At 43.1% G+C, this 16,470-nt stretch overlaps 1 protein-coding gene across 8 annotated transcripts in view; it reads left to right on the top strand.

Moving 5' to 3' along the window:
- hhip (hedgehog interacting protein) overlaps positions 1 to 16,470 on the top strand; it is a 73,852-nt gene that overhangs the window by 27,130 nt on the left and 30,252 nt on the right. For all 8 annotated transcript variants that reach the window (XM_080303010.1, XM_026171335.2, XM_080303012.1 and 5 more), the window contains 3 exons: positions 270 to 351; positions 8,209 to 8,357; positions 8,539 to 8,722. In XM_080303010.1, the coding sequence (XP_080159136.1) occupies positions 270 to 351; positions 8,209 to 8,357; positions 8,539 to 8,722 (415 nt within the window). The remainder of the gene's footprint in view (positions 1 to 269; positions 352 to 8,208; positions 8,358 to 8,538; positions 8,723 to 16,470) is intronic.

Raw genomic sequence — 16,470 nt, forward strand, 5'->3', positions numbered from 1 at the left:
TCTGCCTGGTTCCCAGTCATGAGTATCCAATTGTCTCATTAAACTCTTTTTTAAAATCCATTGGCAAGTGCAGAAATGCAGAAGCCTGTGATACACTCATTTTCCTAAACCCCTCATGTCCTCCCCTTTCATTTTCTTGTGTTTCCTTGTCTTGTCTTGTCTCTTCTTTAGTTAGGCACTGGGATCTGCTGAATAGTTGTTCGGACATTGGAAGTATTTCCATCAGATGATGCTGATGGGATTCCCACTTAACTGTTCTTCTTTTGCAGGTGAAGTCTACATACTTGCAAGTAGTAAAAGCATGGTGCAGTCACACAGTGGGAAACTCTACAAGCTGGTGGACCCGAAAAGGTAAAAGCAGGAAGTCCCTTGGTAATTTGTGCTGGTATGTAGTTAGTTGTTCGGTGATTAAGTGATTCCTTCTTAGTGGGGAGGACATTCAGCTGTTCATTAAAAAATCCTGCATTACGTCCACAAGAGGGCAAACCAAGACAATGAGAGACAAAACTACTGGTAAATCGCTCTCTCTTGAGTTGAGTTTAGTTATAAACTCATTCCCCAAAGGTTGTAATTGAGTTATTCGTTCGAGTTAGTCTGAACAACATTTTCAGTAGCTTTAAGTGTTGATTGTGATTCCTGTCAACAACAACACAGATTATTTTCAGTATATTCAAGCAGGACAGCCGTTCCCAAGTATTGGAGAATTTGGGATTTTTTTTAGACAGCAATTATAATTGTTACCTTAGCATGTTATTAGCCTATTAGCCAATTCTTACCGTTAACTATTTTAGGCATATTAACGCAGCTTTAAAAAGTTAAGGAGGTTTAAAAAATTAAAAAATACAAGCAAATAATTCAACAGTGTGAAGTTGTTTAACCGATATCATGAATTCATAATCACAGCTAAAGTTTGGAAAAATAATTCAGGAGGATGATATCTGAAAGGTGAAGCAGCAAACGCTGTACGTACTAAGGTTGTCACGATACTTGATTTTCCTTATACCCAGGAAAATATTCTAAATACTAGATACAATTTTTGAATTTTTGATTTTGATAAAAATTACACTTCCTCTTAGAACAATAAAACGAATAACATCAATGATGACAGCATTTTTAGGTTGCCAGACATAAAGAAAATACAGTAAGGTAAACATGTAAGGTTGGCTGAGGTCGCACTGCACTTTTCGTGACTTGGCACCATATTTTTTATTTTTGATCAAAAACAAAAGAAACACAATACTTTCTAGATACAAATATTTGTGATATCATGGTAAATGAACTCATTGTATTAGGATTACAGACAGGCAGGAGGTTTTCTCAAGCATTAAGGTTATCATTTTTTTTATATTAGCCATAGCTGCTAGCCTCTTTCTTAATGATAATAGACAGCTAGTGTGGCTATAAGGTAACTGTTAATACTTACCGGTAGATGGATAATGCTTGTAGACAACAGCTAGGTTCTGTGCAGTTATCTATGATGTGTGTGTGTGTGTGTGTGTGTGTGTGTGTGTGTGTGTGTGTGTGTGTGTGTGTGTGTGTGTGTGTGTGTGTGTGTGTGTGTGTGTGTGTGTGTGTGTGTGTGCTGATATCAATACTATTGCTAAAGATGATCTAATCAGTATTAATTTTGTGTTGTCAGTTAGTTTCTTAGTATTGAGATATATGTATATGTATGTATGTATGTATGTATGTGTATATATATGTGTATATATACGTATATATATGTGTATGTGTATATATATATATATATATATATATATATATATATATATATATATACACACACATATTTTTTACAATATGTGTTAATGTGTGAATAAGTGTTAATGCAGGTGAATACTTCACTGTTAGCAAAGTCATATCCGTTAACACCCCTAATCAGGACTGCCTATTACAGATGGAAGAACTACAGTAAACCACCAGCTTTATTTTCATGCTGTGATTGTTTTGTTGTGAAATTTAGATGAGCCTAACAGCATATTATGAGATCTTAGTTACTCACAGATCATCACATTGAAGAACAGTGTCATCCTCACTGCTTACACACATTCCTGCAAGTAGAATTGTTTATGCACATTACAGCTTCCTAGAATGGATGCTGAGTGGTTACTGGAGAAAAAAAAATAGCCTTTCAAATTGTTTGCTTAGAAAAACACTGCTAGCAGCACTGATTCTATTGCTTTATTCAACTTTTGTCTACTGGTTAGATGCTAAATATGCAACAGTGATATTTTGGTAAGTGTGAGGGAAAAGACAAAGACACCTGTTGTCAAGTAGCGACATTTCAACATATTAACCACTAACAGGGTGATATGGACAAACTCTGTATAGCCAAAATATCCATGTAGATACACTATCCATTCATTTTCTTCCACTTATTGAATTCAGGGTCACAGAGGGATTAGAGTCTATCTTGGCTGTCATAGGGGAAGAGGTGGGGTACACTTTGGACAGGTCGCCAGTCTATTGTAGGACTAACACAGAGAGACAGACAGCCATTCACACCTACATCCAGTCTAGAAGCACTAATTAACCTAACATGCGTATCTTTGGACTGTGGGAGGAAGCTCAAACACGCAGGCAGAGAAGGCCACAGCTGGGTGGTGGATTCGAACCCTCCAGCACACGTCTACTTCCCTTTGGGAGGTGAAATCCATTTCTTTTCCAGTTTAATGCTTAATTAGCTGTGGAGGGAACATGTGCACAAGTGCAGCTTCATCATTTATATGTCAGTACATGTCACCATATCATAATCCTTACCATATGCATCGCAGTATTAGAAATCATTCTGATAGTGATAGATCTATAAACTGCTTGGAGAGCCAAGTACATGTGAAAAACATTTGTCACTCAAGATGAGGAAATATGAAAACGGAATGAATTCGACCCACAAAAATACAAGAGGGATGTATAAAAAGTTTGATCCGTAATATTTGCAGTACAGAAATCACTTCAAACATAAGAAGACTTTGTAATTCAAACCAACTGCATATAAAGTCTCAAGCCAAACCCACTCAGTGATTGTGCTTTATCTTTTTAATCAGTGCTTTTGCAGGGAGATGAGAGCATAAGATCCTGTAGGCCTACCGGTTCAAGTGAATGAGTGGCTTGTGATTAAGAGAAGTAAATAAAGTAGCATAAGCATACTGAGGAGAAAGAACACAATAGAAACATATTCACATCTTATTATTCCTGGGTGACGGCAGTGCCACCCAGGCATTAGCACAGTTAATTACAGCACAGATGTTTCAAAGGGGGCCCTGATGGCTTGCTTCGTATTTATGTTTTCTGGCATGGCTGCTGGACGCATTTCTCCCAGAGAACAGTTCTTTCCACCATCAACTGGACTTGTTTAGTTTGTGTGGACCCTGTGGTGTTAGAGTCCTGACTCCTAATACACTCTGGCTTCGTTATTAGGATTTTGTTACAGGGAGGATGGAGAGAGGGGGCAAAGGGGGGGAAATGAATAGGGTAGCTAACGTGTCTGACCCCAGCACGTTATCAAGTCTGGTGGTCCTCCCTTCTTTTCTCTTCCCTACTGCAGGGACATCTGGACTCTGAAGCCCATTCAGACAGAGGTTTGTTTTAGAGTGTGGTGGTTTTTGTGGCCCGGTATAGCATCTCACGCTGTGTTTTAATCAACTCTGTGTTTGGGAACATAGAGTGGGAAAAAGAGGAACCGTTAGGGGAGCGGTAAAGGCTTACAAGGAAACATCAACCATAAAATCCCTCAGCAGTGTTTGTGTAAACACGTCCTGGCCAAATGACTTCATTTTTAGGTATTTGTTTGTCAGTTGGAGTACCCCTCCAATAATAAATAGGCCACCATGCATTTTGAAACATGCCGAATGGGTGTGGTGTGACTGAGGTTGTACGCGAGAGAAAGCAAGAATGTAGAAAGGCGCGGCTTGTTTTTGGTGTTGCAGTGGGATAGAAATATGCATTAATATTTATCATTAATATCTTTACTGACCGTATCTCAGTGTGGTGACTGTAAGATGTGGTTGTGGTTTAACGATCAATGAGAGGACCTTAGAGTTTAGAAGATAAGAATAGGTATCTGTGGAAGCATGTTTAATGTTTCACCTTTCCACAGCAAAGTGATTAAATGTAATTTCTACCCTTTGTTGCTTGTCTTTAACATACATCAGTAACCCTGGTTCTGCACTCCTGAGTGTGCCTCGAACATACTGCAGGTATTCAGGGCCTGGGTTTTGCTTCTTTTCTGTCCCACTGAGTCTGCATTTAATAACAATTATTTGTACAGTGAAAGCATTATATTTGTGCCAGGAACAAACCTGTTTTATGTCCTTTTACCTGTTCTGAGGGTCATACAGTAAAGTTACGTGTTTATCACATCATAATTCAGAATCCCCACGTTGCACCCCCACCTTGCTCCTATGGTCAGTCCTTGGCAGGAGCTTAATTAACATATAGAGCCAGATCTCCTGCTGCTTTCTGGTACAAAATGCAATTTGCCATTCTTCATGTTGCAGCTCGTCACAGGGAAAGCAGTATTGAGAAGGACTTTTCACACGTTCGGGTTTTGTCAGCTGCAAGCTAGACTGATTGAATTACAGTGAGCAGAGCCCTTAAAAAGACACAGTGAACTTCAAATAGGGCCCTGGGACCTCCTTTATGAACTGCATTAGACATGGAAGTCACAAATCACTAGATGTGCTGAGGAAGGAGACCACGGGTGCTCCTTCGTGGATATATTTATCTATATGTGTGCTTTTCTGTGTGTTGTGTGCATAGATGTAAACCATGTGGGTGGTGGGTACACACACACATGCGAGCTTGTGTGCGTGTGTGGTACGCCAGCTCCCAGCACGCTACAGGAAAAAAAAAGTCTTTTCTTTATTTTCCTATCCCTCCTAAATCTTCCTACATCTCCGCTGTGGTCCTCCCCTTGACAAAGCTGCTTGCTAGTCCCACTGAATAGCCCTGGCTCCTACAATACACAGTAAATTTCTTACACAATTAAAACAAGGAAAGAAGCTACAAAAGGAGCCCCCAAACAATGGAGTTGGATGACAAAACAGCAAAAGAGACCACACTGGGCCGTTTGATTAGGCCATTGTTAGAGTGCACAGTGTACACCACTCCATAGCCCTTTTCTCACATACACCTCGTGTCAATCAAACAGACCCTGCGAGCTAACAAGCTAAACACAGATACACACTGATAACAAGTTTGAGGCAGAGCATTCGCACTCCTTCGACATGGAAGATTTGAAGGATGGTCACTGTTAATGTTTAACTGACGTAAGGGAAGAAGAGAGGACACAAAGAAAGAACCTGATCCTGCATTCATCTGCCCTGTTCTGTATGTTATCTTTGCAGCTGTGCTTGCGTGCTTTGTCACTTTTTGCTCTGTTTTATGTTCAGTTATGGCATGATCAGTGTCTCATACCACTCTCTGACTTTAGTTGTTCTCTTTCTGTCTCTCCACTTGTAACTCTTGTGGAAGCACTATCGCCTTCTCCCACTCCCTTACTCTCACACATACGCCACCCCTCCCAAAGTTGATAAATTCCCACAGTGGCTGTTGACCCAGCTGCCTTTGTCAAGTGGTGCTACCAGCAGGTGCTGTTTTCACAGCCACCCTGGCAGTCGTACAGGCTGTTTAGTAGCACTGCTGACCCCTGCCTGCTATTAACAGTGTTAGCTACAGACCAGCCCCCCCAATTCTCTAGGGACTCTTACTCTTTCTCCCTCTCCTTCTCTTTCTGTTTTCTCCCCTCTTTTGCTCTTTTTTTTTTTTTTTTAACTACATGCAGCCTGCAGCAACAAAAGCCAGCAGAGATGGAGTATGGAGTTGGGTGCTGATGGGAGCATGGGAATCAACCCCCACCGACACTCCATCCTCAAAATTTAAAGCAAATTTAACACATACACACAGGCAGTGTGTCTGTCAGAACACCTGCAGCACACTTTTCAAATCAGGAAATCAGCATTTAAGATTTTCTTTATTTAACATATATTTGTGAAATTCTTCAAATATATAATTAGTATGCACAAAATCAAGTGTATTTATCCCCCAGTTGTTAGTATTTTTTGTAATAAAACTGCATCTTTCATTTAAATCTGTACAGCAAGTAAAATGAAAATAATTTATACCGAAGTACCGACTGCTGGAACAGGTGATCAGCACCTCACCAAAGCAGAATAGAATGAGTATCTAGTGGTGCTTCCACAACAAACACAAAGTAAACACTTTGAGGAGCTTCATTACTCACAGAACCTGCTCAGTGGGGCTACTACATGCAAATCCAGGTTGGCATTTACACCGCATTACCAAAACCTGTCAGAGCAACTCTTATGACACCTCCGACACTCAGAAATGGAGGAAAACCTTATTGATGCCATTTGCGGGCAGCCTTCGCTCTTAGAGACAGGTAAAACAGGAAAGAACACAATCGTAAGACTCTGATAAGTTCTGAGATGTTATTGTAACGTAAAACGTGACTACCATAGGAACAGCTACCCAGATGGAAGTAATATGTATTCTAAAAATAGCTGATTTGAGCTTTAATATACAAATTGCTGGTTGTATGTCTTCAATCTAGTTTTGGCTTCTCCTGCTGATTGACTATTTGCTCCCCTGCCATGATTGATGAGGCCCGTCCTATCGTGGAGTGAGAATTACATACATACACATTCAGTGACCTCACTGCTCACGCCTCTCATACCAGCACCGGTCCACAAGAGTCCAGTTACCCTGCCTGTGTGTCAGACATATGCACACACGCCTTAATGTCCAACAATGTTTTGTAGCAGAATGTTTACACATCTATTTTTCTTCCTCTCTCTCCTTTTCACAAATGTACACACTAGCAAATGTGTGTGTGTGTGTGTGTGTGTGTGTGTGTGTGTGTGTGTGTGTGTGTGTGTGTGTGTGTGTGTGTGTGTGTGTGTGGGCACCAACAGACGCTTCACATTCGAACTTGATTACGCACTCACTGTATTATTTCCAGATTTGTGGAGCGTGATATGAAATAATTGTGTTTCAGCCCATTTGCTGATGTGCGTGTCTGGATGTTTGTCTTAATATGGAATAATATGCTTCTCTGGTGTTCAAACTTGACACATATGGTGTGGAGATGTTTCTGTTTGTGTCTGTGTGCATTTTCCAAACCGTGTTCATATCTGTGGGAGCCATGCTTTAACCCCGTATGTCGTTTCGTTCTTCGAATAAGAATTCAAAATAAAAACAACCACACATGAAGCGGCTCATGTCCCAACTACACGCTTAAATATTAACTTGCTATTAATTGGTAATACGTAGAAAAAGAGCCGCCGTCACTTTAACAGCATGTCACTGGAAAAAGAAACACACGCCTCCTTCAGGAGCAAATACATAAATTTTTAACTTGGCAAGTTAAAAATTTACATCTTAAAGTCCCTCACTTCAAAAGTGCTTTCCCACTTAAGTTACATATCAACAAAACCTGATAGGCTCGAAAATCTGAGATCACGGACGCAGCGTGCGATGGCAGATTTGTCTTGTTGTACCATTCAAAAATAGCTTTGCGGTAAATAAATAGCTACCACAATACATCACAGTCAAGTGTTAGATGCTTAAATAGAACACATTTCCTACAGTCCCATCCTAAATCATGGTATAGTGTTACTGTGTAGCTCAGCCAGTGTGAGTTGGATGAGTGTTTTGTTTTTGTTTAGTCTCAGCTTTTTGTTTAACAGGACTTTTTTTTTTAAAGGTTGCGTGAAACTTTGTAGAAACTGTTGTGATCTGGCAACTAAATGTGTTTGTGGGCGAGGCTCAAACCTCTAAACAGACTTGTGTAAGCCCAATTAAACGACCCGTGGACGCTGAATGACTGATTTCTGTTTTGGACACAACAGCAGTTCATTCATTTGAGGCAGATGCTGATTAATAGGTAGAATTTAAACAACATATAGCACATCTCTTGACATGCAGTCATCCAAACAGTGAATTATACCAAAGCTACATGCCTTTAAACCACATTTTCCCTTCATAAATCAACACAATTCTGATTCTGTGTTATTATTATTATTAAGAGTTGAAATATGTTCTCCGGTTATTAACTTGAAATGTCTTGTATTATTTATTTGGTTATAATAAATTGTCGCTGTGTCGCTGTGGCTTAATCACCATATTGAGAGGCTTCTGTCTGCTGAATACTTACTTTGTCTTCTTCTGTTTTTTTAACAATTGCTGCAGGCCTTACACCCCTAAGGAGTGCCAGCATCAGGTGGAGCCACCGGAGCTGCTGATGACAGCTTGTTCCAGACACTGTAAGAACGGCCGCTGTACTCCCACCGGCAAATGCTGCTGCAACCCCAGCTGGGAAGGACAATTTTGCCGAGTTGGTAAGAGTGCATCTGTCGCCCTCAGCGTATAACATGGACCAACATCGACGTGTTCTTTCACTTCAGATGTGGAAAAGATGTTCAGTAATATCTGCCATAGTTTCCCTAATCAGAAATCAGAGTACGTCTGAATAAAACAAAGTTTAAAGTGTTTTCACTCTCTCATACCCTGTGACTGTAGCCAAATGTGAACCAGCCTGCCGCAATGGAGGAGTCTGCGTGGAGCCCAACAAGTGCCTGTGTAAGAGTGGCTACTCCGGAAACCAGTGTGAGAAGAGCGAGCGGGGTATGCCCAACGACCAGGAGAATGGCGGGATAGTGGACCACATCATCGACATGACCTCGTACCTCTTAGACCTGACCAAGTACGTCGTATAGTGGTGTGCGGAGGGGGCCGCTCCCCATCATCCATCCTCAAGTCTACACACATCTACCTTTCGCCCTCAAAAGACTCTTAAAGAGGTTTGCTAAATGTGGCCCCTTAATTTCCCCTCACATTCTCACGGGCAAGCACACACACACACACACACACACACACACACACATGCAGGACCCCATCAGACTGCTTTTAAACCACATCACCATACCAAGCTTTTCCTCTCCTTACCTATAAGCTACTTGTTCCTGAACACCAGGCCTGGCATCCAAGCCGTGTTCACATTTCAGAGAGCCCTGCAGACAGCTGATTGATGAGTTCCACTAAGACATTTCCTCTGCTGCTCTAAAAACGCCTTCACTGGCTCCACAGGAACAGGAACTCTGCCGGAGCGGACTGTTAAAACCCCGAGACTTTTATGCTGCCTTACGAAAAATGGAGTTTGAGGCATTTCAGTGGAGACAGTTGATTATTCAGGAGTTCATTAAGGATTCAGAATTGGGTGGCTCAAGATGCAGTTTGTGTTCACGGTCCGTTGAAAACCTAGCAAAGAAATAAATGTCTACGCACTCAGACTGTGAGCACGAGGCATGCGTCTCATAGAGCCTGCAGTGCTTTTTGCTTTACTATTCCAAAAGCACTAACAAGAGGAAGGCTGTGTTGACTCATTTATGTTGTGTTCAGTTTGTGGGTACATAGTCATAAACAGCAATTTACAGTATAAAGAACGTATCACTCATTTGCTATCAGTGTACAGAGAGGATCTACACACAGACGTAGGAATGAGCGAGTTGAGAACATTGTACTTTGTCAGCGCCAGTTTCATGCAATTTGAACGGAGTGTTCGAATCCCATGCACTGTATCGTTTTCCTTTCATTCACTTTTTTATTCAAAATTAATTTCAACATTTATTAAAAGCGCAATGAGAGTAGTTTCAGCTCCACACGTTCACACAGCACACTGTCACAGGTATGGTTTAACAAACTCTTTTCATTGCGTCACACACTGAAGCAGAAAGCTGAAGTCAAAACTATAAAGGGAAGGGATGAAACGCGCTGATGTATATTTCCAATAGAGCTTACCTACTTAGTAATACAAGAAAAAATCTACAAAAAAATCTATAGCATTACTATTGTTATCATAGAGGAGGGTTTATTTTTTTAAGCGTAATAATATATGGGAGAATATGGTGTTTATAGAAAGCAATTTTACACTAAGCTCGTCAGTTCATGTCATTTCATGTTGTACTTATACATATGCAGCTTTTATAAAAGACACGCGAGGATGTTTTCTTTTTTTGCCCAGAGTACAAGTAACGCATGTCTGTGCCTGCAAATAGTCATTCGGAGGAGTTGGTGAAGCTCATCTAAAACCCACCCACCCCCACCCCCACAGCAAGACCGTCAGAATTGTGCTTCTGTAGTAAGATGATCAAAGATCTCGACAGGCCACCAAGTCAGTGTGGAAGGAGCTCAGAGACAGGGCTGGCATTAACCTGAGGAAGAAAGTGCAAATTCTCTTGTGAGCATTTCCAGAGTAAGGCAAGAAATTTTAAGAATGTGTTTGTTATTATAGATGCATATAGATGCATTCTTTCAAACCCGAGACTCATCCTAATAAGAACATTTAATTTTTTTACTTTTCTTCTTCACTACCCGTAAAGCCAGTCTTCCCAGAACTGACAGCTGTTGTTTTAAGTTTTTAAGGAAAATATTTATCCTTGTACTTTATCCACAGCTTTTATTTTGAAAATCTAGTTTCAATAACTTGATTTTCAATTAAAGTTTAGTCAATTGAAGTTTAGTGGCCATAAATGATGTGCTTATTGTTCATCTCCTGCTTTCCTTGTGTTTGCTGAAATAAAACAACTGTACCTGGTCTTAAAACATCAAAAAGGAATTCATGCTGTAAAATGGAAAATTATAATTTTTTAGCACTTAATGTGAAAGTTGCATTGTAGCTGCTGAGACGGCGTGGTGTGAATAGAATAACCATTTTCATTATTTAAGTAGTTACACAAATAAAATAATTATTTAAATTCTCTATGTTGTTTTTACCATTGTACTGTATGTGACAATTTTGTATTCCTGTATTGTAAATAAAAGTAGGGATAACTTGGTTTCTCTTCAGAAATATCAATATGTCTATTAAAATGTATAGCATGTCTGAAATATTTGTCTCTCTTGTTTAAGATGTTTTAAAAAAAAGTATCTATTTTTAAAATTATTTTCTTATATAAATTTTCTAATCAGTTCATAGTGTGTACTATAACATAAAAAAATTTTAACAGTTAAAATTGACCAACTTGGAGCAACATAACTATAAATGTAACTATTAGGAGTGAAAACATTTCATGAATGACTTATGAAGGAGTGGTACAGCCATTAAAGGGTTCCCTATTCAATCAGAGCTTGGTGAAAAAGGAGCAACCTTCACAGATGACTAGGGATGGGTACCGGTATCGGTTCTGATATAAAATGGTAGTAACCAGACCGAAAAGCAGCGCACATTTTGGTGCTTTATTTCTGTGCTTTTTTTTCCTGAGATGTCATACACTTTAGATTCTAGCCAATCATTTTACGTTTCCAAGGATAGTAGGCGGGCCCAGGTACGTACGTTCTTTTAGAGCAGAGCTACAGATTAAAAACGCCCAAGGCGAGGCGGTCAAACTCTGGCTGTACTTCACAGCAAAAGATGCAAACTCAGCAGCCTGCAACAAGTGCTATAAGGTGATACTGTGCAAAGAAGGTAACTCGACGAACCTGGCGACGTATAGCATTTTGTTAAAAGCCGAGAAATGTGCCGTATTTGATAGCTTGCTGCGAGACCTCACACCGGGCACATCTACTGCGGGTGTGGTGCCCGTTATCGGACCTGGAGTTAGCAACATCCCCCAAAAACCCGAAGAGTAGAGTCCTGGCCCCTAGCCCTGCCAGTGTAGCAGAAATGATTGTTGTATTGCTGATAATGTTTGCACTCCGTGCTTACTGTCCCTTGTGGTCCACCGTAGTGGCAACGGGGAGTGTTTGCTGTCACGAAAGTGGGTGTGTTTGATGTTGAAATGGACGAGCGGCAATAAAGATAATGGTGGCTCACGAAGCAGATTATCAACACGTTATTCATAAGTTTGAGACAGAATATTACATGGTGTCAGAGTAAATCGAACTAAACGCCCACCGACAGAGCGAAATGGATTCGTCGGGAGTTCCTGCACCACGGATGGACTGGGATTCAGCCAATCTTCCCGATGCCTGGCGGAGGTTCGTGCAACATGTGAAGCTAATGTTTAGCGGCCCGCTAAGCGGCAAGCCCGAGGAGACCCAGTGCAGCTATCTTCTTCTGTGGGTAGGAGAAAGAGGCAGGGACATTTATAACACATGGCAGCTGTCTGATGAAGAAGCTAAAAAGCTGACCACATATCTCGACAGGTTTGAACAGTACCTCATGCCGAAAATGAACACCATTTTCGCCAGATACAAGTTTAATGAAAGACTCCAAGGTGAAGGGGAGTCATTTGAACACTTTGTGACCGAGTTAAAGTTACTCGTCAAGCAGTGTGGCTACGTTAACAGTGATGAAATGGTCCGAGACAGGATTGTCTTTGCAACCAGTTTACCACAAGTCAGAGAAAAGCTGCTGAGCCAAGGGTCAGATTTGACTCTAGAAAAAGCCATAGACATTGCACGCTCCTATGAGATCGCACGAGAGCAATTGAAAGCCATGGTTGACCCACACACGAGCCTGCAGGGAGCAGCGCCCGCGCATGCAGTATCCGCTAAGCGCCAGAGTACGCAGCAAAAAGATAGGAGGGCACCTCATTATAATAAGATGAGAAAAGTGTGTGGAAGATGTGCACGAGCACACAGCCAGAAGGAGGAGTGTCCTGCAAAAGGGAAGAGGTGCAAAAAGTGCAATAAAATGAACCACTTTGCCAAAGCATGCCGTTCACAAGCACCACACCAACCCAACCCAGTGTACTCTATTAACCCTGACACTCCAAGCGATGAAGCGGAGCTATTCATAGATTCCATAACAAAGTGCAACGAAGGGGAGGCCGATGAACAGGCTTACGCCGACGTAGAAGTAGGCTCACTGCATCACACCGTGAGTTTTAAGCTTGACACAGGAGCCACTGCTAACGTCATCCCTGCCCGATTGTTTAAGAAGTGTTTTAAGCAGGTTAGCTTGGCACCGCCCACACGCACACTATCTGGCTATGGAGGAGAAAAACTCAACATCAAGGGCACATGCCAGTTGAAGTGCAGGTGGAAAGGCATTCGCAAGATGCTGACATTTGACATAGTAGACACTGCAGCACCCCCCATCCTAGGGTTGAGAGCATGCCTGGATCTAAACCTAGTCAAGCTGGTCATGTCAGTACAGATCACAAATGTCATGGAGGAGTTTGCCGATGTGTTCGAGGGCATAGGGAAATTCCCAGGAGAATGCGACTTACACATTGACCCAGACGCCATGCCCGTTGTGTGCCCCCCCCCGGAGGATCCCTTTCACACTGCGGGAACGACTGAAACGGGAGTTGGATGACATGGAGAAAAACGGCATAATCATCAAAGTAAAAGAACCCACAGAATGGGTAAACGGACTGGTGGTCGCAGAGAAGCGTACTGGGAAGCTCAGAGTATGCCTCGATCCTCGCGAATTAAACAAAGCCATCAAAAGACCTCATTACCCGCTTCCAACATTGGATGACATCACACCAAAGCTGGCAGGAGCACAGTACTTCAGTGTCATGGATGCTCGCTCAGGCTATTGGGCCATCCAACTAACCACCAAGTCATCGCTCCTCACCACCTTCAACACGACCTTTGGCAGGTACCGTTTTCTGCGCCTTCCTTTTGGGATAATATCAGCACAGGACATTTTCCAAAGGAAAATCGATGAGACGTATGAAGGGCTCAATGGAGTGGCAGCCATCGTGGATGACATCCTCGTGTTTGGCAGGACAAAGGAGGAACACGACGAGAACCTCCGTGCCATGCTTGAGCGCACACGGGAGCGAGGAGTACGTCTCAATCCAGAGAAATGTGTCATAGGCGCCACAGAAGTGAGCTACTTTGGACACAAACTCACCCGGGAGGGCATCCAGCCAGACCCAAAGAAACTGCAGGCCATAAAGGACATGCCACCTCCTGAGAATAAGAATGAGCTTGAGACAATCCTTGGAATGGCGAACTACCTGTCCAGATTCGCACCACGACTATCAGAGGTGAACGCACCGCTGCGTCAGCTGCTCAAACAAGACTCAGAGTTCATCTGGGATCAGACCCACGACAGAGTCTTCCAGCAAATGAAAGATCTCATAACCAGAGAACCAGGCCCCATACTGGCATACTACGACACGACCAAGGAGCTACGGCTACAGGTAGATGGATCAAAGTATGGTTTGGGAGCTGTGTTAATGCAGGACGGACATCCAATAGCATATGCTTCAAAGACACTGACCCTAACAGAAGTCAACTATGCACAGATCGAAAAAGAGCTCTTTGCAGTGCTGTTTGGATGCAAGCGTTTCCACACGTACATATACGGCAGGAGAGTCATCGTAGAGTCGGACCACAAGCCGTTGGAGCACATACTGAAGAAACCAATCTCTGTAGCCCCTGCTCGTCTGCAGCGCATGCTGTTACAGCTGCAGAGATACGACATAGAGATCGTGCACCGGCCCGGAAAAGACATACCTGTGGCCGACACACTGTCCAGGAAACCATTGCCCGACCAAGACAGCACGCTGAGTGAAGGCATGGAGGACCAGATCCACTCGGTGATAAACAGCCTCCCAGTAAGTGACAAAAAACTCTCAGAGATACAGGCTGCAACAGGATGCGACCCGCAGCTCACCCTGCTGAAGCAAACTGTGCAGGATGGCTGGCCTGAGGACAGAAAAAAATGCCCCAAAACCCTTTTGGACTTCTGGACTTTCAGAGATGAAATTTCACACTCCCATGGCATCATCTTCAAAGGTGACAAAATTATAGTGCCAACAGCCCTAAGAAACAACATGCTGGAGAGAATCCACACTGGGAACATGGGGATTGAGAGGAGTAAGCAGAGAGCAAGGGACGCCCTCTTCTGGCCAGGCATGGGCAAGGACATAGCTGCCACGGTGGAAAACTGTTCCATATGTCAGGAGAGGCGCGCGGCGAATCCCAAAGAACCTCTCATCCCACACCAGATCCCTGAGAGGCCATGGCAGGCAGTGGCCTCAGATCTCTTCACATGGCGTGGACGGGACTACTTGGTAGTTGTGGACTACTACAGCCGCTACTTTGAGGTCGAAAGGCTATTCTCTACCACTGCAGGGTCCGTCATCAAAAAGCTCAAGGCCATATTCGCCAGACATGGTATACCAGAGACGCTTATCTCAGATAACGGCCCACAATACAGCTCTCGAGAGTTCAAGGATTTTGCAGTCACATGGGACTTTGTCCACACGACCTCAAGTCCTTTGTACCCGCAAAGCAACGGCCTTGCCGAAAGAACAGTCAAGACGGCCAAATCAGTTCTGGATAAAGCTCATGCTCAGGGAGTAGATCCCTACCTGTCCCTATTGGAGCAAAGGAACACGCCAGTCGACAGCTTCAGGTCACCCGCGCAGCTCCTCATGAGTCGACGTCTACGCTCAGTGCTTCCTGTTACCGGATGCCACCTGGTACCTCGCATCATAAGCCCGACGGTTGTGCAAAAAACACGGATGGAAAGACAAGAGCATCAGAGGCGTTACTACAATCGCAGCGCCACACCACTACCGAGGCTGCAGCAGGGGGACCACATTCGCTTTCAGCACGAGTCCGGAGCCTGGAAACCGGCTGTCATCATCCGACCTGCAGAGACTGCCCGCTCTTTCGTGATCCGCACTGGCGAGGGATAGACTATACGGCGTAACCGACGGCACCTGAGAGGCGCCAAGGCGTCACCGGCACCTTCAGCACCAACATCCGATCTGGTAACCCAGCCAGATAGTGCGGCTCAACAACAAGCAGAGCCCCTGTCACTATCTAGAGACACTACAACACCAACCATGGACACTAGCCCTGCACTGACCACCAGATCAGGACAAGTGGTCAAACCGAGGGTTATTCTTGACCTGTGATGTAAAGGGTGTAGGCGGATCGCTGCCCTAACAAAAAACAAAAAGGAAACATGTCAAATGTCCATGTACTAATGAGTGCATATCCCACATCGCATTGTTGTTGTTAGTTTAGGCCGCAGTAATTTTACACATGGCAATGTTGAAAAACTGTTCCTTATCCTCAGGTTCGGGATGTTCTATTTTGAAATGTATACCAGCTGTGTCACTGGTGGGCATCTAAAAAAAAAGGGAGATGTTGTATTGCTGATAATGTTTGCACTCCGTGCTTACTGTCCCTTGTGGTCCACCGTAGTGGCAACGGGGAGTGTTTGCTGTCACGAAAGTGGGTGTGTTTGATGTTGAAATGGACGAGCGGCAATAAAGATAATGGTGGCTCACGAAGCAGATTATGAACACGTTATTCATAAGTTTGAGACAGAATATTACAATGATGACGGATGATGATGGCAGCAGCAGCCGTGCTTCTCTGCGTGAGTAGCTTAATGTTGTTCGTGTGTAATTTACGTTGAGTAGACTAACCACGTTATTACATTAATGCATGTAAGGTGAACTAGCAAACATCATCATAGCTACATGCGGCTGTCTTCTTGTTTGATGGCAGATACTTCCTTCACCCTGGCCAAAA

The sequence above is a fragment of the Astatotilapia calliptera genome, chromosome 6 (genome assembly GCF_964374335.1).
Source record: "Astatotilapia calliptera chromosome 6, fAstCal68.1, whole genome shotgun sequence".
In the NCBI taxonomy this organism is placed as follows: domain Eukaryota; kingdom Metazoa; phylum Chordata; class Actinopteri; order Cichliformes; family Cichlidae; genus Astatotilapia; species Astatotilapia calliptera.